Here is a 27,388-nt window from a genome sequence, read left to right on the forward strand (position 1 = left end):
ATGAATTTTAGATTTACCAGGTGTACTTGTTTCAGTGGAGGTTGTCCTTAGACCGGTTGTCGTCGGAAGTGTTGTTGATGTTTGATTTTCACAGCAAACTCGAATTTGGTAGTCTGAACAAAATTCCTGTGATGAATTGTGGGGAAGACTACACAGCAATCCTAATCCTCTAATACACTTCATGTGTTCTGTTGATTGACTGGGTGGCCTTGAAGTGTTTTGTACAAATTGACATTTAACGTCTCCAATGGAATCACATAGAGAACACAATCGCTTGCGCACAGGGTCTATCAGTTCAACATCATTTGAACTGGAGGATTTTGGTGTGTGTGTGTATTAGACCAGGAAGAACATTCACCAATAAGATGACCTATAGAAATGTTGGCCAATTTTTAACACCCACATGAAACATTAGAAAAGGAGCTTCCTAAACTAGTAAGTAGCAAACCAGCATTCTTAACATTTAATTGTACTTTCAATAAAGCACAATTCCTTGTTTCTGGAATGGAAGCGGATTTCACTAGAATGTTAATCGTCACACCATGTTCAGAGGAAATACTTCACATATGTTCTTATGCTGGAAGCCCAATGATTTATTGCAAAGTTCCAAACAAGTTGGAGGATTTGGAGCTCTGATTGTGTTTCTGGATGCAGAGATTATAGCCACATCTGCTAAGTTATTTTAGAAAATTCTCTCTATGTTCTGTCACATCACCATCACACCAGCATTTTGCTTTGAGTCCTCACCTTGTTTTGTTAAAGTTGATGTTTGAGCAGACACTAAATGTGCATAATGGGGAGGGGTAATCAATAGTGTTGCGGTAAAACAATCTTGGGTGTTGGATTAATCTGGTAATCATCGATTGTTAACATTTATTTGCATGTCGGGTGGGAACCCATCCTGATCTAATACCAGGGAGATTGTTTGCTTGAGATTAAAGCCGTGGATGATGGTGATGTTCAAGTCTCAAGAATGGCTCGTGATCCCACAAACTCCTGAGCTGTGAGAATGACACGTCTAACTGAACTGACACTAGAATTTCACTGACCGAGGATTTAAATTGTCACCAATTCATCTTGTTTAATTATTTATCATGTTGAATGAAAAAAGACAGCACTCACCCGTTGTGGAACTGGCAGTTGAACTTGGTGTGGTGGTTATCCCTGTTGTTGTCGTTGTTTGTTCTGAAGTGAAACAAATGCAATCACATTCAATACGCCCAAGTTGGAAGAGGACAGTATTGTGCAAATGTCAGCATCACAGAAACACAGACATATCCAGTGCCAGATATCCTCGGTTACTGTCTCGAGCACCCACTAGTGCCTGCCGCTTTTTTTCATTCAATAATTAAATCAAAGTTTTCTCTTCTTGAGTATAAATGAATTCAATTGACAGAAAACCAAACAAATTTACACTGACTGTGTTACAAAGTAAAATGACTGAATTGAGAGCTTTTGGGTTTCACCTCACAGGTAACCTATAATTCACTCACTGAAAATGCCAAACCTCTTCTCAACATATTTCTGCAGATACTTAATCTCATTCTTGCAAAATGTTTGTGATTTTATTCCTGCATGCTGTTGGCTGCTGCTCATAATTGCAATGATTCAGCAGATCAATACCTACAACATTCACTCACTCATTTTAAAGATCTATTCCATTCACATTGAACTCTGAGGCTAACTTAAAACATCTTTAATCAAGGAAGACCCGCTTCATATTTGTTTTTGATATAAATCATACTGAGGTTTTATTCAATATTTAAACCAGCAACTTAAATTCTCAAGCAGGAACTGACATCGGTGTAATTGATTTTTCTAAAGGACAGGCAAAAACATTAAGCATCCAACCAACGCATTCCATTCCAACAGGGACATATTTGGGAAAAGAGAAAACTTGGCATGTATTTCATCAATTTTAATGTGCATACCATGACCACAAGTCAGAACGCTGAAGGACTGTGAACATTTTTAACTTATAGTTCCAAAGTGTCATTTCTATCATAAAAAAAGGCTTATGTCATCTAAAATTGCTGCTGGTGCAATTTAAGCAACTGGGTGGAGAGAGAGAGAGAGGGAGACTGAATGTCACATCCATGGATGTGAAAAGAACTTAAAACAACATACTTTCAAGAAGGTAAAAGTCAAGTCAAAACAGACTGGATTATCATCTCTTGTGACTGTGATGATGACACAGGGCTTGTTTTGAAATAAATCATTGCAAGTTATTTTACAATATTCAGGTAGTCAATCAGTGACTAATTCTTCCAGAATAACAAGGTATTGACTTCTACGGACAACAGACAAAGTTTTAGCAGTATATTTGCATTTAAGGCTTTGATCTTATATATTGTAAAAATAAAGTACTTGATGAATTATCTTAATGCTGTAAGCCATTTGCATTTCAATTCTGTTCTTTACTGATCATTTTATATTGACATTTGCATTTCTCTAATTTTTCTCTTTCAATTTTGAGTGCTTTCATTTTTCTGTAAGATGGTGACACAGAGAAGATCTATACATAACATGTACATACCTTTTCAAGCCTTGCAATTAAAAAACTACCTCTGGGTATTGCAAAAGTAAATTCAGGACCAGAGATGGATGCTTTTGTGCAAGGATACAATACAAAGCACTAATAGGCAAAAAATGCTCAATAATGTAATATTTTGATTTGACACTCAGCATTGTCAGACATGTTTTTAGTTCACTGTTGTCTACATTTATTAGTGACAGAAAATTTGCAGCATGCAGTGACAGACTGGGCAAGGAAGGATTGTCTTCGATCTACCTTGGGCCTTGTCACCATAGTTCAGGGACACTGCCAAAGGTGGGACCCAAACCTTAATTAAGCAAGAATCCACAACTCCTCCTTCCTAATGACAACCTTATTGGTCCACCAGAATATTAGCTGATGCCTTTGGAGTGGTCCGATGGGGATGAGCTGAGGGGGCCAGTGGCAAAACTGGGAGATAGCAAACCCAAGGTTTCCAGTTTCCTTCAGAAATTTCAAGAGATTTTTGAAAGCAGTCTTACTGGTCACTTTAAGACCTGGGTCAATTAATTCTATTGATTATTGTCCTGTTTCACATCAGAGTCTGACAAATAATGTAGGCCACAAATTTAAATGATCAAATCATCCTGGGTCTTTTTTAGGGAAGGACTCCAGGTGACCAAATGATGCCAAATGAAAACATTGTGGATGCTGGGAATCTGAAACAAACACAGTCAGCATTTCAATCGCATTTTCATTTTTGATGCTTCATTCAACTTTGTGTATGAGAATCACTTCTGTCGCGATTGGGTGTGGCAGATTGCATCCAGTTTTTGATATGATTGCTACTCCTCCTCCTACCGCCCCCTCATCCATGACCTCACACTCCATCACCAAACCATCATCTCCCAGACCATGTACAATCTCATCACTTCAGGGGATCTCCCAACCACAGCTTCCAACCTCAGAGTTTGGGAACCCCGCACTGCCCGATTCTACCTCCTACCCAAATCCACAAGCCTGATTACCCCAGCCAACCTATCATCTCAGCCTGCTCCTGTCCCACCAAACTCATCTCCACCTACTTCGATACTGTCCTATCTCCCCAGTCCAGGACCTCCCCACACACATTCGGGACACCACCCATGCCATTCACTTCCTCCAAGACTTCCATTTCCCCAGCCCCCAGCCTCATCTTTTCCATGGATATACAATCCCTCTACACCTCCATCCACCATGACCTCCGTTTCTTCCTCTCCCAACGTCCCGACCAGTACCCTTCCACTGACCACTTAGTCGTTTGGCTGAACTGGTCCTCACCCTCAACAATTTCTCCTTTCAATCTTCCCACTTCCTCCAGACGAAAAGGGGAGCCATGGGCACTGCATGGGCCCCAGCTATGCCTGCCTCTTTGTCAGCTATGTAGAACAGTCCATCTTCCGTAGTTACACCAGCAACACTCCACATCTCTTCCTCCACTACATTGATGACAGTATTGCATCACCTTGTGCTCCCACGAGGAGGTCGACAGTTCATCACCTTCACCAACACATTCCACCCCGACCTTAAATTCACCTAGACCATCTCTGACACCTCCTTCCCCCTCTTTACCTCTCCATCTCCATCCATGAGGACCGTCTCAACACTGACATTTTTTACAAACCTACCAATTCCCACAGCTACCTGGATTACACATCCTCCCACCCTATCTCCTGCAAAAATGCCATCCCATATTCCCAATTCCTCTGCCTCCGCTGCATCTGCTCCCAGGAGGGCCAGTTCCACCACAGAACACACCAGATGGTCTCCTTCTTTAAAGACCAAAATTTCCCCTCCCACGTGGTTGAAGATGCCCTCCAAACGCATTTCATCCATGTCCCAGACCTCTGCCCTCGAATCCCACCCATCCAACTGCAACAAGGACAGATCCCCCCAGCCCTCACGTTCCATCCCACCAACCTCCGCATAAATCGCATCATCCGCCAACATTTCCGCCACCTACAAATGGACCCCACCACCAGGGATATATTTTCCGCCCACTCCTATCTGCTTTCCACAAAGACTGTTCCCTCTGTGACCACCTGGTCAGGCACACCCCCACAACAAGCTACCCTCCCCTCCTGGCACCTTCCCCTGCCATCGCAGGAATTGCAAAACCTGCGCCCACACCTCACTCCTTACCGCCATCCAAGACCCCAAAGGAGCCTTCCACATCCATCAAAGTTTCACCTGCACATCCACACATGTCATTTATTATATTCGTTGCTCCCGATGCAGTCTCCTCTACAATGGGGAGACTGGACACCTTCTCACAGAACACGTTAGAGAACATCTCTGGGACACCCGCACCAATCAACCCAACCGCCCAGTGGCTGAATATTTCAACTCCCCCTCCCAATCTGTCGAGAACATGCAGGTCCTGGGCCTCCTCCAACGCACTCCCTCACCACCTGACTCCTGGAGGAAGAACGCATTATCTTCTGCATTGGCACCCTTTAACCCCAGGGCATCAATGTGGACTTCACCAATTTCTTCATTTTCCCTCCTTCCACCTTACCCCAGTTCCAACCTTTCAGCTCAGCACTGCCCTCAAGATCTGTCCCACCTGTCAATCTTCCTTCCCACCTATCCGCTCCACACTCCTCTCTGACCTATCACCTTCACCCCCACTTCCATCCACGTATTGCACTCTCAGCTACCTTTTCCCCAAACCGACCCCTCCTCTCAATTATCTCTCCACCCTCCGAGGCTCCCAGCTTCATTCCTGATAAAGGGCTCCGGCCTGAAACATCGATTTTCCTGCTCCTCGGATGCTGCCTGACCTGTTGTGCTTTTCCAGCAACACATTCTCAACTCTGATCTCCAGCATCTGCAGACCTCACCGTCTACCAGTTTTTGAAACTTAATATATTCTTTTCCACTTGAAAATTTGTCCATTAATTCCTAATTTCTCCTCTTCCATCTTCTATTATTTTTGTTTACTATATTGCAAACATTATTTACAGTTGTATTGTTAAAAGGCTCCTGTATATGTCTTTTAAGGCCACAAGAGATCTCAAAACTTCTCACACCAAATGAAACAATTCTTGTAATGTAGGAAACAGAACCATTTAGTGTGCACCAAGCTCCCAGTAATTTGAAAATGACCTATAATCTCTTCTTACAACATTGATTTAGGGATTAATATTAGCCAGCACACACCCTCCAAGTCCTTTTTTAAAAAAAAAAATATAAAAGGATTGGTTACATCTATTTGAGAAGGTAGTCAGGTCCTCCAATGAATCTCTTGACTAAAAATCAGGAAATGCAACAATACATCACTTCCTCAGCACCTAATTGCAATGAAAATTCATGCTCAGCTCCTTTCTTAAAGGATATAAAATAATATTGTACATTATTACTTTACAAGTCTGGTTTCCTCTTTACCTGTGCTTGTTATTGTTGAAGAGGATGTAGTTGTTAATGATGTAAATGGAGTTGAAATGGATGATACAGTTGTGCTCACTGTTGTGGTTGTAAACCCTGTTGTGATAAACATACCTAAAATAACTCTGCAGTTCTATTCTAATCATGACGAATTTTAGTTGTGTTACTCTGTTTCTAGACAGCATAAAACCAAATGTGCCATTGCGTATAAGGCCCACAACCAAACATTATTGAAACATGGAGGTCATAGAGTCACAAAGATGCAGAGCATGGAAACTGATCCTTCAGTCCATGTTAGCCAGATATATATCTTGCAGACAAGATATTGAGGTATCTTGCAGGTGCTGATGATACAGTTGGCATGGTAGATCATATTGGAGTCTTGAGCAGTACACAATATACATATTCAGTTCTAGAGTTATTGCTACATGAGGTCACTAAGCCATTTGAACTTGGTCCTTTGGCAATGTGACATTACAGTTGATTTCAGTATGCCCAGGTGAAAGGTGTGAGCGGGATAGGAGTGGGTCTTATAATTAAAAATGGCCAAATAAAAATGTGACTGTGTGTGTCTTTTGCAATCCTAAAGATTCCATCACATGATGCATGTCTCTAATTGTCCCACCTGTACATTCCCCAGTTGGACAGCCAGCACACCTATCCTCATGCAACAAGCCTTCCAAATCAATCAGGCAGAAAGTAGTTTGTTCACTACACCTTGTATTATTCTGTATTATCAATCAAATCACCTTGTCTTTTGAAGCTCCGCAAATGTATAAGTAATAAGCCATTGATTTGAAAAAAAAAGATTTATTTTAATGCTGTGTATTATTCTGTAAATTTGTCTTCAAATCCTGGAGAATCTCAAGACAATCCTGGAGGTTGCCACTTCCAACCCAAGAGTTTACAATTACCATTGAAATTTTCAGATATATAATGGTCCCCCAGATCTAATATTGAATGATTGGCAGAACTAAAATGAAGCTCTCCAATAGTAACAGGGGCCCGTACAGTGACTCAGTGGTTAGAACTGCTGCCTCACAGCGCCAGGGACATGGGTTCAATTCCAGCCTTGGGTGACTATCTGTGTGGAGTTTGCACATTCTTCCCGTGTCTACACGGGTTTCCTCTGGATGCTCCAATTCCCTCCCACAATCCAAAGATGTGCAGGTCAGGTGAATTGGCCATGCTAAATTGCGCCAAGTGTTAGGTGCATTAGTCAGAGGGAAATATAAGATAGTGGAATGGGTCTGGGTGGGTTATTATTTTGAGGGTCAGTGTGGACTTGTTGGGTCAAATGGCCTGTTTCCACACTGTAGGGAATCTAATCTAATAAGGGTCCTGCAGCAAAAAGAAGCAGATATTTCACATGCATTGAGCTAACAATTGAAAGCTGAGATGAAAAGTTACTTACGTTCGCATTGCGTGGCTCCATTGGTACACATGCTGGTATAAATGAAACAAATAAGGTATTACAACAAGGTACAAGTATAAAGTGCTTTACAGAATGAATGGGTGCCAAGCAATGAGATGAAAGAGAAAAAAGATTGCAGCCTCTTTTTCAGTCTTTGGGAAACTTTTAAATGCAAGGAAGAGGGTGACAAAGGAGAATTGGTAAAAAATTGACTTTCTGATTAAATGTTCACAGTGACTGACAGGTCAGCTGCTAAAGCTGTGATGGAAGGAACAAGGAACGACAAATAGGCTGGTCTTGGAAAACCAGAAATCAAGGAAAAGTAGAAACTGCAGAAGGAAACTATATATCCTGGTAAGGAAGAGATGATGGTGGAATTTGAAAGACAGAGTAAAGAAAGTAATGTTGATTTTTTGAGAGCAGCAAGGGGGATAGTCATTAGTTCAGTTTGGAGAGCACTGCAAAATCTATTTGATATTTAATTATCAAAATGTGTATTTTGTAAGTTATTATTTCAATCTGAAATTCATAAAATTGCTTTTATTCTGTTAAGACTTAGAGTCACAAAGAATTTCCCTTTGCGATTAATCAAAATGTGTGCTAAGTCAACTGCAAATATGATTAAAAATCACACAACTCTAGGTTATAGTCCAACAGATTTAATTGGAAGCACACTAGGTCTGATGAAGGAGCGTCGCTCCGAAAGCTAGTGTGCTTCCAATTAAACCTGTTGGACTATAACCTGGTGTTGTGTGATTTTTAACTTTGTACACCCCAGTCCAACACCGGCATCTCCAAATCATGGCAAGTATGATTGAATTTGATCCAGTTTGATTCTGGCTGAAAGAAAAATGCCCCTAACTTGGAAATGGAATGAAAGGTAACTTATTGAGAACGGCTCTCTATAACAATTCGAGGTGGATGAATTAAACATAAAGGTAGGAAGGATCCAGATGAATTCCAATTATTATTTTGCATTCAGATTGAGAATGGTGATCAAGCAAAGTAACTGCATTGACAAGGATATTGTACCATTTTTCACAGGCATTCCATGTTATTTCACCGGGTTGCAGTATTCTTCCATCATAATAACAAGTACATTGGGGTAGTGTAACACACTTCATTGTATTTTCATCCAAATAAGGAGCATTCTCTGGGCATTTAGCATAACAACCTAAACAGTGAGAAATAAAATCACCATGATAACATACATAAACTCCTTTAATGTTGGATATCTTAGGTGATAGCAGAAAATTAACAGCACGAGTCAGAAACCAAAATATTTGTGCTTTTCTCTGACAAAAATCAATCAGTTTGTAGTTAGATTTTGAGCATGCACTGAAAGATAAGTCAGAAGATTCTCTGGGCTGGGATACATGATTGCATGGGATGGGATCAGAAGATACACAAAAACTTTTTATGGTTCATTGATCATTATAAACTGAATCTTTGTGAATCTTTCTCATTTAATTGAGGAATCTTAATTAGTCAATTATTATTACAATAGGACCCAAGTCAGACCCTGTTTTGTGCCTTCAATTTTTTTTAAATTTCTGATTAAATAAAATGAAAACACAACCTTCAAGATTTGCAGATAACTTCTTTGCAATGGAATGGTCTGAGCAGGTTTTTGTTGTCAGTGTCCCACATGGCTGATAGTGCCAACTGCATTCACCGGGAGCATTATAATAATCACAATACACAGCTGTAATGTAAAAGAAAAATTAAAATGTGATCATTAGTCATTCACTCAGTTCCTAAATTAAACACTATTTAACCATTCATGCAAAATACATATTGGTCTGATGTTTCATGGGAAGGGAGAGGGTTTACCAGTCTGACAGCACCCAGAACCATGATTCCAGAAATACTGCCCTTGAGTGCGGTGCCCCCACTTTTTGCTAGAGTGGAAACAGTTTGCACGTACTTGGATTCACCATGGCAGTTGTGCAAGTAAGAGCGCACCTGCCTTTAAACATACCGACATTGATATTTTCCCTGGTGGGATTTCCAAACTGCAATACATGGCCCTCACACTTCTCAGTAAAATCTCAAAGCGTGCTGACGTTATTAGGAGAGTAGCATACCTTTCTAGAGATGGTCCGGGAGAGGCTTGGGAGAGTTAAAGCATCCTTTGGGAGAGATCACATACCATTTGGAATTATAAAGAATAGACACAAATGTGTGTAAATTGTGGATAGACTCAAGGGAGTTGTGAACCCTTTCAGGTCTATAAACCCCGCCCTTTAAATTTTAAAGATTTTACACTTTAACAAAGTCAGTGCTTGTAATTTAATGCCATAAGTTGACATAACCCATAGGTTTTCTGCTGCATGAATTGTGTAATAATGGGTCTCAGTGTAGTGCCTACCAGATTAAACTTTGATTGACAGCTCCATAGTCTTTGATGTGGGACTATGTATCCAATTTCTACATATAAAGGATTATGCAATTGAAGGGATGTAAGTGTACTGATTGGGTTTTTAGCAATAAAAGTTTTTCTTTAAATAATGAAGTCATTAATAGACTTTATTTTATGTTGCATCTGCATAAATCCTGAGGTCTGGCCATTCTGGGTGAGTTGGCATGGAAGGTGTAAGGATAAAGTTGGTGAATGTGGCACAGTTTGGCATAAGTTGACACTAAGTTGTAAAATAGACTATACATCTCTGTTGGGAGTGAGTACAAGGGAATGGGGCTATAAAGGCTTATGGCAGTGAATAGAGGAGGATAGCTTTACAAGGTGGATAGGAGGAGCCATGATGGTGGGTAGGTGGGCATAGACTGGCATGAAGGTTTATGGGGACTGGGAGAGAGAAACACAACTTAGTATTTATGGTATTAAGGCTGTGAGTGTGTGGAGGAGGTATGAGGAAGTATGAGTTGGCATGCATTGGACATGGCAGAATGTCGTAGGTGAAGGGCTGAGCACAATGGGGGTGAATGTGCTAAGTTTTGAATTCTTGATTTTCAGCTATGGCAGGGACAAAGTCTGAATCACTGAGATGCCCTTTCACACAGCTCCCCTTGCTCAGATGCAGCAGCTCCTGTGGCTGGCTACTGCATTGTTTCCAGGGATGTTGGGCAAAACTCTCAAACTACCCATAAAAACAGCTGGGACACATTGCCTAAGTTGGATTTGTATCTGTGCTCCAATTACAATCTAATCCATTTATATTAGGCTACTGTTAAACATGCTAGTCATTGGTCTGGACTGTTAAACTATGCCTAAGCCTGAGAGTTCCAGTGACAGCAATACCAGGAGCCTAGACTATGCTATTCAGCTATTTCTAAAAGGATGATAGATGAAGCACCTTTAGACAATCAGGATGGCACAGGGGAATTAGCATGAGCATCAATGTCAACATCAAACAAACTGCATTCGCTCATTATTTCATGTATAACATCAATTACATGATGGTCAGGTGATGTGTAGAACCACTCCCAGTGTTAAAGGACACTAGAAATATAGGGAGGGATGGTAGCAGTCAATTAGTGGGCGGCACGGTGGCACAGTGGTTAGCACTGCTGCCTCACAGCGCCAGAGACCCGGGTTCAATTCCCGACTCAGGCGACTGACTTTGTGGAGTTTGCACATTCTCCCCATGTCTTTATCAAGGAGGAAGTTGATTTCTCCAACTAAGCCAAAATTGTACTGAAGCTCCATATTCTGGAAATCTTGCCTTCTCACTGACTGGGCGAAGGTTGTAGTTTGCACACCTCAGGATAATGGAAGCAGCTGCACATATAAATGTACAATTGCCTTTAAACAGATCCAATTTTCAATTGCTTGATGCTCAAAACACAAGTTGTGTGCCTTGCACTTTTCATGCAAACGTTTCCTTTGGGAATGTGGAAGTGCCCTTTGGGTGAAGTCAAGTTTAGGATTGTTAAACATAACTGTGAATGTTTGCAAAAAATGTGAGTAAACTCTCAAGACAGTTAAATCCCCTGACCTTTAAATTGAAAACAAAACAGTTTCCAATTTAAAACAAAATCAGTTCTTGCATTTTACTTAAGCTTATTGACATAAACTTATGGGCCTTACACTTTGATTCTTTGTAACAATGAAAACAGAAATATCAACTTACGACACAGGTCTGGAGTTCTCCAGCGAATGCAAACATCAACCTTGTTACAAGCTTCTGCGTACACAGCTACTGCGGTACAGAAACCCAGATATTTTCCCTCCAAATCACAAGCACAAGCTTCTTCGACACAAGCATCATAATATGGAGTTGGGTTAACCTGATAAAGTATCATAGGATCAGAAATCACTGGAGCTTTTTGTAAGAATTTCATATCTCTGCATACTTGTTCATCACTTTACCTTTTTATGGCAAGCTTGAAAGACTGCACTATTGATTATGTTGCATCTCCTCTGAGCCCAGGCTAAACAATATGGATTTCTGTCACAAGGGAATGTTTGATTCACTGTATTAGGGCAGGAGTGCATTGTCTTCCAACTGTTGCCAAGCTCCACAGGACTGGTCACCACATAGTTCCACTTTGTTTTCAAATCGTCTTCGATGTCATCATTGAAATTTCCACAAAGGCCACAAACTTTATTCTGAACAGCACAAAAAAGAATTAAACCAGTAGAGAATATTACAAAACTGTAATGTAAGTTCCATAATTCTTTCCAAGATAACCCAAGATTGAGAACAAATTCTGGAATAGATCAATTCTGCTTCTGGAATGTCATTGCAATTCAGGTGAGGTGTTTCCGTAGGCTGTTAAACTCTATAAGGGTTACTGTACTTCAAGAAGCCAATTCACTTGATTGAAAAAAAATCTAGAATTGAATTTCGATAAGGCTACTTTGGAGCTATTATTGATAGTGCTATCATTGCCTGTAAAGTACCTTGGAGTGACCTGATGCTCTGAAAGGTGCTAGGGAATTGCAGGTTCTTGCTTTCTTCACAGGTGAACAAAACCTGGATGTACCTTTGCATGTGTTTTTGGAATAACTGGTGTGAACTCTTCATAAATATACCATTACATCATTATACTGGCAGTTGCCATTACAAATGTGGATATATGCATTTAAAATGGGAATATAAGAACAGTACATAACTTTAAAAAGAATAATGATAAATATCAATATACCATAATCCCCACAACCTCTCATTTCTGAACTTCTATTCAGAACCGACCTTTCAGTCGACCTAAATGGTTCCTTGTTTGCAAAGTCTCAGGGAATTAGTAAGTCATGTATTTAAATTTCTCATACAAATTTCTATTCTCATGGTGTGAGTTTGTCACAGTTTCATTTTGAAATGTGTAAATTGATAATCAAAACCCATTATATGTGCCTGAATGATCTTGACAATAAGTGGCAGCACAGGAGTAGGCTTCTGAAGTGTCCCATTAAATTCATTGTTCTAATTGTTTTTCTGCCTCCAGATATGTAATTTAATCCTCTATGCTAAACATCTGCCAAAAATACTTTGAAAGAATGCATTCTGGTGGTGTTGAATAACAGTGATTGACCGTATAATGGCTCTGTTTTACATTCTTACGCTGGTGTTCCAATCTCTTGGCCTCAAATCAACCTCGCAAGGACCTGCCTTTGCTGCTTAATCCTGTTGGACTATAACCTGGTGTTGTGTGATTTTTAACTTTGTACACCCCAGTCCAATACCGGCATCTCCAAATCATGACTACTATCGACACCACTAACCGCTGGCTTAAAGTGGAGAGGATCTCCAAGAAGATTGCACATATTGACACAAACATCAAGTTTAAATTTTTGCTATAAATTCTGTGTGTTACGATCGAGCCCTCCACTATCACCTGATGAAGGAGCATTGCGCCGAAAGCTAGTGTGCTTCCAATTAAACCTGTTGGACTATAACCTGGTATTGTGTGTTTCCTATAATGTTACTGTAGTGAGTAAAATCCGATGGATCTCATTGACAATGAGATTCTTGATTGGGATTGTTAACCTGGGCTAACCAGGGAGCCCTGGCTGACAGATGTAAATAGGAGATTGAAAGAGTCCCCTCAGTCTAGGGGCTAGTTCTGAGCTGGTTGTTTAGAGCCCAATTACTATGCACATGTAAATAAAGAGTGACTTGTTGATGGGGTACCAGTCTCTGTGCAGTTATTGTGGTTACGATATTGAATAACTAAAACTAAAAGAAATTCTTCAATTCATGTAGCATCTTCCATGAGTGTGGATGCATCAAAGCAGAATCAAGGACTTTATTTGTTGAATTGTTGACATGAAATGTAGGAAAAATGTACTTGCAGATAGCACAGACTGACAAATGTCAGTTCAAATATGGTCACTTAATTTGTTTTGTATAAAGCTTTATCCAAATGATGGAAATTTTGACAGTGTAACACCCTGTATACAGCACTAGAATATTACAATAAGGCAGTACAGTGGTTAGCAGTGTTGCCTCACTACGCCAGAAACCCAGGTTGAATTCTATCCTTTAGTGACTGTCTGTGTAGAGTTTGTACATTCTGCACCCCCCTTTCTCCCCTTCCCCCATGTCTGAGAGGGTTTTCTCCAGATGCACCAGTTTCCTCCCACAGTCGACAGATGTACAGTTTAGGTGGATTCGCCATATTAAATTGCCCATAGTTTTCAGAAATGTGCAGGCTTGATGAATTAGCCATGGGCAATGCTGGGCTACAAAGATTGGGTTGGGGTGTGGTTCTGGGAGGGATGCTCTTTCTGCACTGTTTTCCACAGTTGACTGAAACCCACAACCTTCTGACTCTAAGAGTGCTGACAACTGAATGGAGGTTGATCGCCAAATTACTAAACATTACAGAAGTTATTATTCACTCCATTATTTCCACCTCACTGATATTGTTGATCCTAAGTGCACTCTGAAGTGTGGTTGGTCTGCTTTCACAAACTCTAGTCTATGCCTCCCAGTCATTGTTCCCTTTTGTACTGAACTGCCCAGAAATTTCTCCATCTTTCCTTCATAGTGTTTATACTGTGTTCTGGTGTTTCAGTTAACATGTATTAAAATATTATTGTTGTTTAAATTAATCAGGTACCATAGTAAATTCCGGTTTCTGATTATATTTTCTGTATTGATGAACTTATTTGAGGGAGTGGTTATGAATGTCCAGACTTTACTTACCTTCCACTTTTCATCCAGTGTGACTGACAGTCTTGTACGTTTGTCCCATATCACAGTGATCCCATTAGAAAATCTCAGGACTAAATACAGTCCAACAGTGTGAAGTGTGTAGAGATTATCTGTGCACTGAATTTTCCCAAGGGACACCTCAGTTACTCCATTCCCACTCAAGAGAATTAGTTCTCGATCCTGTAAGAAAATAAAGGAATTTATAATGTAATCATTTCAGATTAGCTCATGCACTAAAATACCCAATATAACCCCAAGCTATTAATCAAACACACACCTCAAATAAAATCCTGATATTCCGTGAACAGGTCACTCCATTTTCACAGCAGGAAACACTCTCCGCCAGTATTTGGAATGTACCGATTGCTCGTTGACATTGATCCTAAAATTAAATTGAGTGAAATTGTGAATTGAAACCTTGGCACATAATCTGGGATGAATGCCAGCTGATCAATTCAAAGGTAATTTGTACCTTTTCAATGAAAGAAAAGCATTCATGACTAAATTTATCTTGATCTTTCAAATTGTAATAAGAGGAACACTTAAATAAACTTCCCTACCTGCTCCCAACTCACCTCACCCAAGGATTCATCCTAAACCCTGTCCATTTATAAACTACATATTATATAATGACTTCATCCAAATCATAAACATTTTCACTCCATTAATAAGATGCCTATTCCCATCTCCATAATATCACCTGACTCTGCCCTTACCTCGGCTGATTTGCTGTTGCCATCTCTAAACTTCCTGTCCAACTATCCACATTATACCCTTCATGAACATGAAGTGACTCAAAGTTCTGCTGTCCACTCTGAAGTTGCATCCAATTGCACGCTGTAAAATACTGTGCTGACTGATCTGACCTAGCATTCAGTTAAAGCAATGCATTATTTTTAAAGTTCTTGTCTGCATTCTCTAATCATGGACTGACCCTCCCTATCTCCGGAATCTTTTCTGGCTATCCAACTTTCCAACATATTTGCACTCATTTAATTTGAATCTCTTTAGCATTCTCAACCTTAGTTATTCCGCTGTAACCATGCCATCAGCTGGCAAGATACTTAAATTCTTGAATTCCCTCTTGAAACCACCATCATCAGATATCTCTCTTTCTCCTTTAAGGTAGTTTTAAAAACTGTCTCATTGACCAAGCTTTTGGTGACCTGACTGAATATCTACGGTGGCTAATAGCATCCCTCTGAAGCTCACTCAGATGTTGGCTTATGTTAAAGGTGCTCTGTTTCAATTGCTGTTATATTGATACCAAGCGGATGCAAAGACCCAAACGTGGGAAAGGCAGGGCTTTATTGAACTTTGGAGAAGAGGCTGGCCCTTATGGATTATAGGGAGAGAAGCAGAATCTTATAGATCATGGAGGAAAGAGATAGGGCTGGCAGCTTTAAGTAACCGTTAGAAACTAAAATCACCATCGTTATGACTGAAGAGTTACTCTCATTTCAGCAGATTGAATAGATGGTTTTGTTTTGAGACATTTTCAGCCTGTCTCACTTATGTCCAAGCAAAAATTTGGAGTGTGTGAGCATTTCTGGCCAGGTTTTCTAGGCTGTGATATCTGCTACATGTGGGCCTGTGTGATCATTAACTGAGACTAGAATCGAACTCAGATACAATACTATCATGAGAAAGTGAGGACTGCAGATGCTGGCGATCAGAATCAAAACATGTGGTGCTGGAAAAGCACATCTGGTCAGGCAGTATCCGAGGAGCAGGAGAACCAACATCTTGAGCATAAGCCCTTCATCAGTAATGTGGAGTGGGAAAGGGGACGGGAGATAAAAAGGAGGTGGGGTGAGGCTGGGGGGAAGGTAGGTTGGAAGGTGATATGTAGATGAAGGTGGGGGTGTAATTGGGATTGATCTGTGGTGAGAGTGGAGCAGTTGGATGGAAAGGAAGATAGGCAGGTAGGACAGGACAAAAGTGCAGTTCTGAGTTGGAGGGTTGGATCTGGGATGAGGTAGGGGGAGGAGAGATTTGGAAACTAGTGAAGCTGATGTTGATGCCATAAGGTGGAGGGTCCCAAGGTGGAAGATGAAGCATTCTTCCTTCAGTTGGCAGGTGGCTTGGATTTGGCAGCGGAGGAGATCCAGGACTTGCATGTCCTTGGGGGAGTGGGAGGGGGAATTGAAGTGGTCGGCCACAGGGCGGTGGGGTTGTTTGGTGCATGCGGACCAGAGTAATTTGAGCTAAGGACCTAACTAACCAGCATATGGTACTGATGTATTCAAGATCATGATCATACCAGACTTGAAAAAAAAACAGAAGCCCAACAGTTTCCAGTACAATGCAAATGCAAATTTGATATTTCTATCAATCCCAATATATTCACATAGCTTGGATTTTGCATGATCCTGTATCATGATCCTGCTTTTTAGTCTTTGTACAAACCCATTCTGAGGACAAACCCATTCCTTTTGGATATTACTCAGTATAGTCTATTGTCATCAATATGTGGGCAGCACTGTGGCCAATGGTTAGCATTGCTGCCTCACAGCGCTAAGGACCCAGGTTTGATTCCATCCTCAGGTGACTGTCTGTGTGGAATTTGTACATTCTCCCCGTGTCTGTATGGTTCCCTCCCAATCCAAAGATGTGGAGGTTAGGTGAATTGATCATGCTAAATCGCCCACAGTGTTCAGGGACGTGTAGGTTAGCTGCATTAGTCAGGAGTAAATGTAGAGTAATAGGAGTAGGGGAATTGATCTGGCTGGGTTACTCTTCGGAGGGTCAGTGTGGACTTGTTGGGCTGAAGGACCTGTTTCCACTCTGCAGGGATTCTATTCCATATTTTTACCTTAATTTCATTTTACATTAAGATGATTAAATAATTATAGTATTAGCTGGTGTGTGTCAATCAACTAGTACATTTTTATGCATCAAAGGATGTGGGTGTAACTGGCAAAGCTGACATTTGTTACGGATCCTTAATTGTCATTGGACAAGTTGTGGTGTTCCACCTTTGAACTGCTTTAATCAATGCAATTTAAGTACACCTAGAGTCTTGTTAGAGATTTATTTCTTTTCCAGAGTTTACCTGCAACATTTTGTGAGCAATTGATGCTGTTGAAAAACTAAACTGAAATTTACCAAATATTGATTGAAATAAATACCATAAGATAAGGTTATCACTGAAAATGCAGAGAAAATGAGGACTGCAGATGCTGGAGATCAGAGTCGAGTGTGTGGTGCTGGAAAAGCACAGCAGGTCAGGCAGCACCTGAGGAACAGGAGAGTCGACGTTTCAGGCATAAGCCCTTCATCATGAATGAGGGAATGGCCCAAGGGAGCCGAGAGATAAATGGGAGGAGGTGGGGCTGGAGGGAAGGTAGCTGGGAATACGATAGTAGATGAAGGTGGAGGGGTTGATATATCAGAGAGGAGAGTGGAGCGGATAGATGGGAAGGGAGATGAATAGGCAGGACAGTTCAAGAGTGTGGTGCCAAATTGGAAGGTTGGATCTGGGATAAGGTGGGTGGAGGGGGAAATGAGGAAACTGGTGAAATCCACATTGATCCCGTATGGTTGGAGGGTTCCAAAATGGAAGATAAGGCATTCTTCCTCCAGGCGTCCGGTGGCTAGAGTTTGGCTGTAGAGGAGGCCCAGGACTTGCATGTCCTTGGTGAAGTGAGAGGGGGGAGTTAAACTGTTTGGCCCACAAGGCAGTGGGTTTGTTCAGTGCGGGTGTCCCAGAGATGTTCTCTGAAAAGATCTGCAAGTTGGTGTCCTGTCTCCCCAATGCAGAGGAAATCATGTCGAGAGCAATGAACACAGTAGATGACATGTGGAAGGACAGGGAAATCTCCGTCAGATGTGGAAGGATCATTTGGGGCCTTGGACGGAGGTGAGGATGAAGATGTGTGTGCAAGTTTTGCACTTCTTGCAGTGGCGGGGAAGGTGCCAAGAGGGAAGTGTGGGTTGGTGGTGGGTGTGGACCGAATAAGGAAGTCATGGAGGGAATGGTCTCTGCAGAATGCTAAAAGGAATGAGGTGGGAAATATATCCTGAGTGGTGGCGTCTGTTTGTAGGTGGTAGAAAAGGCAGAGGATGATGCAATGTGTCCAGAGAGTGGTGGGGTGGAAGGTCCTTGTTGCAATTGGAATGGTGGGGTTCGAGGTGGAAGTGTGGGAAGTGGAGGAGATATGTTGGAAGGCATCATCGACCAAGTGGGAGGGGAAATTGTGATCTTTGAAGAAAGAGGCCATCTGGGATGTCCCATAGTAGAATTGGTCCTCCTGGGAGCAGTTGTGGTGGAGGCAGAGGAATTGTGAATAGTGTTTTTACAGGAGGCAGGGTAGAAGGAGGTGTAGTCTAGGTAGCTGTGGGAGTCCATGGGTTTGCAGTAGATGTCTGTGTTGAGTTGATCGCTGGAAATGGAGATGGAAAGGTCGAGGAAGGGGAGGGAGTTGTTCGAGATGGTCCAGGTGAACGTGAGGTCAGGGAGGAAGGTGCTTGTGAAGTTGATGAACTGTTCAACCTCCTCATGGGAGCATGAGGTGGCACCGATACAGTCGTCGATGTAGTGGAGGAAAAGGTGGGGAATGGTGCCGGTGTAGCTGCGGAGAATGGACTGTTCTATGCACCCAACGAAGAGGCTGGCAGAGCTGGGGCCCACAGAGGTGCCCATGCCTACCCCTTTAGTCTGAAGGAAGTGGGAGGATTCGAAGGAGAAAATGTTGAGGGTGAGGACCATTTCAGCCAATGAGTGTGTCAGTGGAAGGATACTGGTTGAGAAATGGGGCTCACTACAATTTACCTCAACAATGGTGTATTCACAGTTGCCATCATAGCTGTATCTTCTTCCATCAAAGGTCATGTAATGACCATCTCCATAAACTAGGCAGGTCTTTGGACATGAGCGTTCAGTACATGTCCATAAAGCACCTTTGCATAGGCTGCAATATAAAAGGTACAGATTAATCATGTTTTTCAATTTTGTATAGATAATATTATATTGTGTAATAGCATTAGATAGGTTATTTGGTTAACTCAGTTGGCTATACAACAGATTTGCATGCAGAATGATGTCAAAAGCATGTGTTCAATTCCTACATTGGCTGAGGTTACCATGAAGAACACTCCTTCTCAACCTCCCCCCTCTTGGCTGAACCAAAGTGATCCTTATGTTAAATCACCACCATCACTCGTCACCCTATACTGAAAGGATAATCTATGGTATGTTAGGACTATGGCATTTTTTCCTTTACTGGTATTAGTTTGTAATATTTATACAAGCTCACCACTCATTGCAGTCATTTTTGATTGTTTCTCCTGAATGGAAGATTTCATCACCGTATGAACAAGGACAGTGTTTTGGTAAAATGCATTTTCCCTTGTAATCTTCCACCAAGCCTTCAGGACACACACAGCCAGGGACACAAGGATTTGGCTTCATAAAAGAGAATACACAATGTCTCAATTGGGAGTGTTGGTGATGCAGATGTACAGGATGTATAGATTGATCATCATCAAGTTAAAATATGCCTCATTTCCATTATTTGTTGTGTATAAAATGCCTCAATCTGTAGTTGCATAAAACCAGTAGTTGCATAAAACCACGATTTTTTACACTTTGTGTTATAAATGTAATTAAAAATTATTGCATACAATGCCACAATATCTAGAATTGATCATTTCATATATGGTTGATACTGTTAAAAAGTATTATCTTGAGGTCTTGTTCAACTCACTAGCCTATAAGTTAAGACATAGGAAATCCAAGAAGTTGTAGGTTTCGGGTCACTTACGCATGGTCTGTTTAATGTTTGACATGTCTTTCTACATCTTGTAGTATTCTGACAGTCTGAAAATTCTTTTTCTCCACAATCTAAAGAACAACACCACATTTTAAGGAAATTGTTACTTCCCATTATGGGTTTTTCATTTTAAATATTGTCTCTTAATTGTTTTAAAAGAGATTGAAAACAATTATTTACCTTTTATTTCAGATGGGTCTCCCTCATCCCCAAGGCAGGAAGGAACTCCATCCTTACAGTTACTGAGAGAAAAATTGAACTTGGTTAGATCAAAGTCATGTGTTCTTAATATTTGATACCGTGCCAAGCAAAATTAAAGTACTCACCAGCTAACTCCGTTAACAGTAATATCCTTGCCTTTTTGCACAATCAAGCCACCAAAATAACATGGGCATTCTGATTTGCTCACACATGCTCCTTTCTCATTCATGTACTTTCCCTCAGGGCAACCACAACCATCAACTGGAACATCTTGAACCTGACATGTGATATCAGGCTTTGACAGATATCTGCAGGTACGGTTACAGGCTGTCATACTATACTGGAAAACCTGAGTGCTCGGGCAGGTTACCTCTACAACAAAAAAACAGGAAGGGCTCCATGTCAGCCAATTTATTTCAACCACAAGTACAGTTGAATTGCTAATTATCAAAACATCTTATGAATTGTATTTTACAAATTTAACCACAGGTTTTTTTAAGAAAAAGTGCAGCAGGAATAGTATTTATATAAGGCCTTGTTCTAGATTCTTCAGTTTATTCATATCATAACAAATAATAAATGAATATGTTTTCAAGAGTATGAGCGTCTTTCATGAAATATGCCAGAATGTTCATCATAATATCATTACATCTACTATCATTACATCTACTATCATTACATCTACTATCATTACATCTACTAAAGTAGCAGGAAGGAAAGGAGTCAAACAAGAGCAAAATATTGCGCTTGTTGGAAATCTGAAACAAAAACAGAAAGCTTGGGAGAAAGTCAGTAGATCTGATAGCATCTGTGGAGCAAGAAAAATAATTTAAATTTCAAATCCAAAATAAGCCTTCAGTAGATTACAGTGTCAGATTTGAAACATTAACTCTCAAAGGACAGATGATCCGATACTGCTCCGATCCTTCAATTTGCATAAAGGAGAGGAAGGTCAGTTTTTCTGAGAGGAGATTCTGCTCCGGCACCCTCCAGTAAATGTGGAGCCACACTTCCACTGAAAGTGGATTCATTGTGTAGAATGATCAGAGGAAGGCAAACCCTGCCCCCTATTCACAGCATTCTGAAATGTATCTGTCCTGGCAGCCACTTTGATAACTGTTATCAAAGACAAAATATACGAGGTAAGTGTAATGTTGAAGAGCGGAGAGAATAGAGTGCCAACTGCACGTTTTGGGTGCCTGGGGTAAGATGACAGGTGAGAAGGGGATAGGGTACCTGGTTAGTAGGGTGCAAAGTCAGGAGGTGGCAAGGTGCCTATTAGTAGGATTCTGTATATTGTGTCAGCTCCAGCATGGAGGATTGGGTAGGCCAGGAGGAAGTGGGTGAGGATGATGGATGGTGTTGCAGGACTAGTTACAGGTCATTGGAGTCAGATTGGGTCCTGTCTAGTCTGGTGGTAGTGGTGGATGGAGAAAAGGATCTGAGTTATTTAAATGTATGTAATCTAATCAGAGTGTGTGCAGATACATTAAGCTCATTTTGACATAACAATGTATGAAAAAGCAACAAGGGCAGATCATTCAGTTCCATAACCCCTCTCTATCATGTAGTATAATCATAACCAATCTTCCAGCAGAACTCCACTCTCTTGCTCATTTTCCAAATAGAGTCCTAAAGGTGTACAGCATGGAATCAGGCCCTTCAGTCCAATCTGCCCATCCTGCCCAGCTTTCACAATTTAAACTCGTTCCATCTGCCTGTGCTTGACCTATATCCCTCCATACCTATCACATCCATGTACCTGTCTAAATGCTCCTTAAATTTGACTTGCTTCTAACACTACCTCTGGCAGCCTATTTCAGACACTCAACACTTGCTGTGAAAAAATTGTCTCACGACCCTTTTGTATCTCTCCCTTCTCATCATAAGCCTATGCCCTCTAGTTTTAGATTGTCAAATAATAACTGGAGATCAAACCTCTATCAATCTGAACCCCCTGGGGGTATTTAATTTCAAAGCGTCACAACACCTGAATAAATGATTTCTCTCCATAACTCAGTAAAGGGTATAGTTGCCAAAGTCCCAGGGCAAAAAAGTGCTGCTGTCTCATTGGAAAGAGACAGTGGGTAATGGATTAACCTGTGGGTCACCATGCCTCAGGCCAGAGGTGAAGACAAGAAAATGACACCTTCACTGTGACCTCAGCGGTATAAACATTGAACCTGTGCTCTTGGTACCACTCTGCATGACAAACAAGCCATCTAGTTAACGAAACTAACCATATTCCAGTCTAAATGTTTGAATGCCTTATCTTGACATTGTTTCATTATGTTCTAGGAACCCCAGCCAAATGAAAGTTACTAAAACTTCCTAATGAGTATGTGATACACACAGATCAACTGCAATCTGGTTGAATGGCAGAGCCTGAATCACCTAGCCCTGTTTCTAATTTCTTATGCACCCATCTACTAAGAGGTTTATCATACTCCAGTTGCTAAAGCATTGCTTTACATTAACAGTAGTGCAGTGCCAGATACTCTGATGAAGTATGATCGGTGTTTGGAGAGCTGGTGCTTTTCACTAGTGAATGGGGCAAAGCAACAATCATTTCTGCAAATTGATATCTGCGTGTCAATGAATTTAAGGACAATCATCAGAAATTTCCACAGAAAGATGAAAAGGCATGTAAACAAATAGGAGTATAGACCAGTGCAGAATTGGAAGTCACCATAAGAAAGAAGCGCTGTGTTTTAATATATTTCTACAGCAGCTCCAAACATGAATTGATGCACCAATATGTAACAACAGAATCAAAAGATCTGTCTTTAGAATTGTAGAAATGTTAGATCACTTTGAGAGTATTTGTCCCATTTCTATTTCCTCGATTTTGATTTTGTTTTCACATTATTGAGAAGAGTTCAGTGAAAGTAACAACAGATGGATGGTGTGCTAAGAGTGATTGTGTACTCTAGGGTTTTTAATCTTTGAGAAGAGGTGAAGATAAGACATGATAGAAGATTAAAGTCTTGTCTAGGGCTTCAAACATTTGGAAACAACTATCACTGGTTGTTTAATATACAATTACATAGCTGGGAGCAAACTGTTAGAGTAAGAAGCTCTGAAGAATTCTGAGGAAGGGCCATTTGGCCTGGAACATTAACTCTGACTTCTCTCACAAAAGGTGCCAGACATGCTGAGCTTTTCCAGCAATTTCTATTTTTGCTAAAATTAGAAGTATAGGTCACCATTAAACTATTGGTGAATTGTCATGTGAATATTAATATTCTCTACCAATAAGGGCTATGAATGTAGGATATTTACAGCTTTCAGCATAGACATTAAAAGACTTTTTTTAGGTAAGGACAACAAGAACAATTTCCAGTAATGAAACACATTTATTGTAATAAAATAGCCCAACATTCTTCTAGTATTTGACAGTAGACTATATAAAAAGCTATTAGAACCGATGGTCAGAAACTAATTTGAGGAGATAAATTTTAAGTAGGGTCGTAACTGAGGAGAATCAGATGGACGGGTAAAGAGGTTTAGAAAGTCAAAGTTGCTCAAGAGACCAAAATAGTGAATTCTTGGAAAATTGGAGACAAGGCACAGATCTAGCATGATCTAATTGAGTGACTGATAAGACCTGAGGAGATGGACACTATCTCACTCTTACTAATGCTCCTCTATCACATTTATGTCTGATTATAACTTATCATGTGATTAAAAAATGCTTACCGCATATTGATGTTCTCCAGTTATGCACAACCAAGCCTTTTGCAGCACAGGCATGAGCATAAGCTTCCAGTGCAGCACATATACAGTCATCGATCCTCTTACAGTGACATGAGGCAACTTTACACATCTACGACATGCAACAAAAACAAAAGTTGCCGAAATGCCCTCTTAAAATTATACAGAAAAAATATAATTTTAATTTATTAATGCATTTCCATAAACTTAAACTTGAAAATACCATACAATTGGAATCATCAAGGAAATGTGACTTGAAATTTCTGAAATTACTGTATTGCTAAGATGTTAGACAACTTGATATGTCTGATTAATTGGGAATGCAATCTGACTTGTGTATCCAAACAATTGGAAATACTTATTTGTTTTCTCATAAATTATTTTCGCCTTAAGTTGAATTATAAATGATATTTCATTTAAAACTGATTTCAAGTATAGCATCCATGATACATGACTTTTGTTAAATGTCAGCCCTGTAAGTGGCACGCAACCAAATGGGCAGCATGGTGGCTGAGTGGTTACCACCGTTGCCTCATAGCACAGGGATTCAGGTTTGATTCCGTACCAGAGTAAGTGTATGGAGTTTGCAAATTCTCCCTGTATCTGTGTGCGATTTCTCCAATTTTCTCCCACAGTCTACAGATGTGCAGGTTAGTTGGATTGACCATGCTAAATTGTCTTATAGTGCCCCAGAATGTGCAGGCTAGGTAGGTTAACCATAGTAAATGTGGGATTACAGGTCTGGATGGGATGCTCTTTGAAGAGTCACTATGGACTTAATAGGTCAAGTGTCTCTTTTTGCACTGTGGTGATTTTATGATTCTATTCTAAATCCCTTGTCAATGAAATGTTGTGAATATCAGTTGAGTATAACTATGATTTCAATGAAAGTTTTTACTTTGATTTTGCTAATGGTATATGTTTCTTTGCAATGATTCATACAGAATTCTGACTTACTTCATAATACTTGGCAAACTCCACTGCAGAATGGCATTTAGCGAATACACCTTTGGGGTCCTTTAAGCAGTCACAATTTTGTTTAACATAGATTTCTGAAATACAAATGTAAGTTATGCTTATGTGAAATGTGAATAGTTTGGATCTATATTACATAACTTTGTATAATCTCAGAGTTATTTCATTTGCACAAGCACACAAAGAGGTAACTGTTTGTGGACATTGCCATTTTTTCTAACCAACCATGTTCAGAATCATGTTTTGAGTAGGGTCAGAAGTTACATTTGGTCAAGCTAAAATAGAAATATTCAAAAGAAAATTGAAGTTTAGAAGTTTCTTAGGAAATTTGCTTTTCCTAAACTCTGAGCCAGTCAAATCAGCAGGTATTGATGTAAGATAGGTCTATGTCTTGGCACTATATAATACCTGTGAGATTATAACTTGTAACAGGGTGTAGATTGAATTTCAGTGGATCATAATGATCATTCTGCATATTCACTAATTCATGTAAAAATAATCTTCTTCTCAATGGTTACATTTGATCTTTTTTATATGTGGCTATATTCCACTTTCTTTAATCACTTACACACACCTAGCTGTTTTAGTTCTGCAACCCATTCAGAGTTGTAACCTTTAAGTTATAATGTCCCTCCATGTCTTTCCCACCAAAAGTATGTCGCCTGAGACTTCTGCACATTGATCTGCCACATATCCACCCACTCCACCAATTTGTCTATATTTCTTTAAAGTTCTACACTATTCTGCTCACAACTCACGATGCTTCCAAATTTTGTATCACTTGTAACTTTTGAAATTATGCCGAATACATAAAAGCCTGGATGATTAACATATATTGGAAAAGGCAAACGTCCCAACATTTACCCCAAGATTTTCCTCCATAGCCTTTTCATCAACCTGAAAAGCGTACATTAACTGTTTTTCTGTTTCCTCTTACACAACCAATTCTGTATCAATGTTACTATTGCTGCACCTTTTAATCCATGATCTTTGCTCACAAGTCTGCTGAGTGAAGTGCATCTTTTGAAATACCATCTGAAAGTCCATGTACTGTATACCACATCAACTCCTCTCACACCTCTTCAAAAATCTCCAGCAAGTTAGATAAACATGATTTTCCCTTAGAAAATTCATGCTGGCTCTCCTTAATTCACATAATTTGACCATGCAACTCTTCACTTTGTTTCAATTTCTTGCTTCGAGAAGTTTCCTCACCAATGGTGTGGAATTTGAACTTACTGGCTTGTAGTTACTTGGCTTATCATTACAACCTTTTTTGAACAAGGGCAAAATGTTTGCAATTTTCAAGATCGCTGACACCACCTCTGAGTTTAAGGAAGAGTGAAATATTATATGTATGATTTTCACTCTCAACTTCAGTTGCATATTTAAATATATTCAATCTAGTCCTAGTGCTTTGTTAACTTTAAGTATAGTTAACCCAGCCAATGTTTCCTTCTTAGCAATTTCTCAGAAATAGATTTCTTTCTCTTTAATCATTGAAGTTGACTATCTCTCTGTTAATTATTCTTTCTCTAAATCATTCAATATTCTTTTCCACAGTCAGCTTAAACTGTACAAAAGAGTGATCATTGTCCTTAAATGATCTCTCATTGACCTTGATCTAATTATCTCATCTCAACCCTATTCTCTCAATATCTTCTGCTTAAACTTTTTTCTCTAAATAACAAATTTGTTTTCATCATACTGGTAATGTATTCTTAAGGCTAACGTGGTGCCACTATTTAAGAAAGGTGGTAAGAAAAGCCAGGAGTCTATAGAGCAGGGAATCTGACATTGGTAGTGGGAAAGTTGTTGGAGTTAAAAATCACACAACACCAATTTATAGTCCAACAGGTTTATCTGGAAGTACTAGCTTTTGGAGCACTACTCCTTTATCAGGTGGTTGTGGAGAATAAGACTGTAAAACACAGAATTTATAGCAAAAGTTTGCAGTGTGATGTAACTGAAATTATACATTGAAAAAGACCTGGATTACATAGAACATAGAACAGTAGAACATAGAACAGTACAGCACAGAACAGGCCCTTCAGCCCACGATGCTGTACCGACCACTTATCCTCATGTATGCACCCTCACATTTCTGTGACCATATGCAGTACAGGAGTCTCTTAAATGTCTCCAATGACCCTGCCTCCACAACTGCTGCTGGCAACACATTCCATGCTCTCACAACTCTCTGTGTAAAAAACCCGCCTCTGACATCCCCTCCATACTTTCCTCCAACCAGCTTAAAACTATGACACCTTGT

At 40.2% G+C, this 27,388-nt stretch overlaps 1 protein-coding gene across 1 annotated transcript in view; it reads right to left on the reverse strand.

Annotated features, from left to right (window-relative positions):
- The window catches only part of LOC122561449 (mucin-19-like), a 62,635-nt gene that overhangs the window by 14,405 nt on the left and 20,842 nt on the right, over positions 1–27,388 (reverse strand). Inside the window, exons 11-22 of the mRNA XM_043713192.1 lie at positions 25,099–25,193; positions 24,127–24,253; positions 20,553–20,799; positions 19,227–19,365; positions 14,730–14,834; positions 14,444–14,632; positions 11,665–11,904; positions 11,426–11,582; positions 8,914–9,039; positions 8,398–8,508; positions 5,921–6,016; positions 1,123–1,185 (exon numbers count right to left, since the gene is read on the reverse strand). Coding sequence (XP_043569127.1) covers positions 1,123–1,185; positions 5,921–6,016; positions 8,398–8,508; positions 8,914–9,039; positions 11,426–11,582; positions 11,665–11,904; positions 14,444–14,632; positions 14,730–14,834; positions 19,227–19,365; positions 20,553–20,799; positions 24,127–24,253; positions 25,099–25,193 — 1,695 coding nt within the window. The remainder of the gene's footprint in view (positions 1–1,122; positions 1,186–5,920; positions 6,017–8,397; positions 8,509–8,913; positions 9,040–11,425; positions 11,583–11,664; positions 11,905–14,443; positions 14,633–14,729; positions 14,835–19,226; positions 19,366–20,552; positions 20,800–24,126; positions 24,254–25,098; positions 25,194–27,388) is intronic.

Source organism: Chiloscyllium plagiosum, chromosome 23 (assembly GCF_004010195.1).
Source record: "Chiloscyllium plagiosum isolate BGI_BamShark_2017 chromosome 23, ASM401019v2, whole genome shotgun sequence".
Taxonomy (NCBI): domain Eukaryota; kingdom Metazoa; phylum Chordata; class Chondrichthyes; order Orectolobiformes; family Hemiscylliidae; genus Chiloscyllium; species Chiloscyllium plagiosum.